At 39.9% G+C, this 2,576-nt stretch overlaps 1 protein-coding gene across 1 annotated transcript in view; it reads right to left on the bottom strand.

The window, feature by feature from the left end:
• Positions 1 to 231, bottom strand: part of LOC106472312 (protein YIPF1-like) — a 37,897-nt gene extending 37,666 nt beyond the window's left edge. Inside the window, exon 1 of the mRNA XM_022400921.1 lies at positions 208 to 231. Coding sequence (XP_022256629.1) covers positions 208 to 231 — 24 coding nt within the window. The remainder of the gene's footprint in view (positions 1 to 207) is intronic.
• Between the last annotated feature and the right edge of the window lie 2,345 nt (positions 232 to 2,576).

The following is a 2,576-nucleotide window of genomic DNA, read 5'->3' as shown; positions in this document are numbered from 1 at the left end:
CTTAAGGCTGGCTCCAGATATGGTTAATTTAGGTTGTATATGGCTTTGCCTTAAGGCTGGCTCCAGATATGGTTAATTTAGGTTGTATATGGCTTTGCCTTAAGGCTGGCTCCAGATACGGTTAATTTAGGTTGTATATGGCTTTGCCTTAAGGCTGGCTCCAGATATGGTTAATTTAGGTTGTATATCATTTACAACAACACTTACATTCCTTATAGGGCATCCATCCATCCATAAGAATTACAAAGACATACACATTTCTATTGATTTTAGTCAGCATTCAATAATGATATTTCCTCAATCATACTCAAGAAAACCTTTCAAAAATTAACATTTTCCTTATCTTAAAATACATTTCAGATAGATATCTGTTAACTTCAGAAACGCTACTCACCACTCTGCTCCACAAAGAGCTATAATCTCATACTGAAGATGATATAGAGGACACTGCAGAGGAAGAAATTACAAAGATAAGCTCCTTTCTGAAAACATCAGGAAAGGAAATGAAAGCCAATCAGGTAAAGGGTAGCCTAGTGGGGCTGCATTTGGTGGAGGATCACATCCATTTCAACTAGAGAATAATCTTCATCCAAAGTTATTGTGGTATTTATTGTCAGGAGGAGAAGGGGTAGAGCAAAAGAAAGTGTCACAAGAATCTTTTGCATGGTGCTAAATTGTCACTAATGTAGATGGAAAGTAAGATTGCCCAGCTGGTAAGCTGAATAGGAATATGAAGTGTGGCTAGGGTTAGAAGTCAGGCCATTCCATATTGGAGAAATACTTACATAAGATACTCACCACAGTCAGGTGCAGGGAGTAGGATTCCAAACCTTTGTTTTGAGGCAATCCCAAGACTCATCTGGCTGGACTAGCCACTGAGAATGGCTTGGTTTATAATGTAATGGAGTGACCTTTACTACACTTCCAAGTAACACCCCATCCCTATTTTCCTTGAGGGGTGTGTCCAGTCAGTCTCATACAAGGGGGATTACACTGTCTCCATACCAATCTCCTCAGCAGCTTGGGACTGGGGAAACAAGAGTTCTCTTTTACTCCACTAGAAAAATAGCAGATGGGAGGAAATATGCATGGGGGAGAATGTCAGAAATGTGCTTTGATAAACAAGGAAACACACATCTGTATAAGGCACACACAGATAAACTGTACAATAGGTTTCTACTACTAAGGACAGCAGGCACTTGCCATGCGTGAGGGCAGGCACACATCTGTTGCTGATGTTTTGTTGTTCATGTGAAATATAACCTGGAAAGGAAACATATATACTGCCAAAACAGTTTTGAAGTAAACCCCATCTCAACAGCAGGCATGAAGCAAGTGTATATGGGTCTAACACTTTCTGTATCTCCTCCTCTGTAGACTGGAGAATGGCAACCAGAAGAAGCAAGAGCTAGAAACACAAGAAACTACCATGTGATACAAACATGTTTGGTCTTGTCCACATTTCAACCAACAGGATCTCATCCAAGGAACAACATTGGTAAGAAGCAAGGTGATACAATAGAGAGTATGGTCATCCTCATCCAAAGAAAAATACACCAACCAGATAAATTCATTCACTAAACTGGTGAAAGCAAATGTGACAATTCACAGGTATCCCATCACAAAAACAGGTAATGGTGGCTTCCACAGAAGAGGGCAGTTTGAGCAAGTTAATAATGAACAGCCTAAACTGGATAAAAAAGATAACTGGGGTTGGAAAGATTGTATAAAGACAAAATGGAAGAGAAAGTGATGGGAGAAAACATCCAATAACCCTCCTGGACAGCACAAGTTTTTGAGAGAAAGGATGAATCCAGAAATAAAATTGATTGATCCATGTAATAATGAGTGCAGGAGGTATCCAATGAATAAGGTTCCAAATGCTTTTCACAAGCAAGCAAAAGAAAAAATACATTTTCAGGGGCAGATGATACAAGGAACAGAAGATAAAAAGTTTAAATGGGAAACTAGTGAAAGCCTGAAGAACAAGGCAGAGGTTACAGTCTTAAAGAAGGACTGGACAAGGAAGATGACTGATGAGAAAAGCACAAAAGAAACCACTCATTCGAAAGGATTCTATCCAAAATGAGATAAGATGGTTGTGGGTTCAAAAGCAAAATTCTAAAGTGAAAGTGAGAAAGCATAGGTCCTGAGAATGAGTGATGTGATGTGAGATACAACCATGAGATTGTCCAAATTGGTTATCACCAGATGAATCATGAACTGTGAATGAAGCCATCGACAAGCCCAATAAGCAGCCAACATTTCCAAGATATTGATATGAATGGACTGCTCCTCTGGAAACCAAACCCATGAGATGGCAGTGTCCAGATCTGCCTCTAATCCAGAAAGAAGAATATGTCTATAGCTGTAGGTCGGAATGAGGAGAATACACAGAACTGTTTTAGAGCAATTCAGCCACCACAATGCAGAGGGATGGAGAGGTGGAATGAGAATGACAGGAGCTGACAAGGAATCCTGGGACATATTCCATTCATCACACAGTGTATACTGAAGTGGATGCCAGTGGGTGTGTATGAGAAGTATAAAGGACTAAAAGAAAACCAGAATCCCTA

This window comes from Limulus polyphemus, unplaced genomic scaffold (genome assembly GCF_000517525.1).
Source record: "Limulus polyphemus unplaced genomic scaffold, Limulus_polyphemus-2.1.2 Scaffold5239, whole genome shotgun sequence".
Taxonomy (NCBI): Eukaryota; Metazoa; Arthropoda; class Merostomata; order Xiphosura; family Limulidae; genus Limulus; species Limulus polyphemus.
This window is presented reverse-complemented; position numbering and strand designations above follow the sequence as displayed.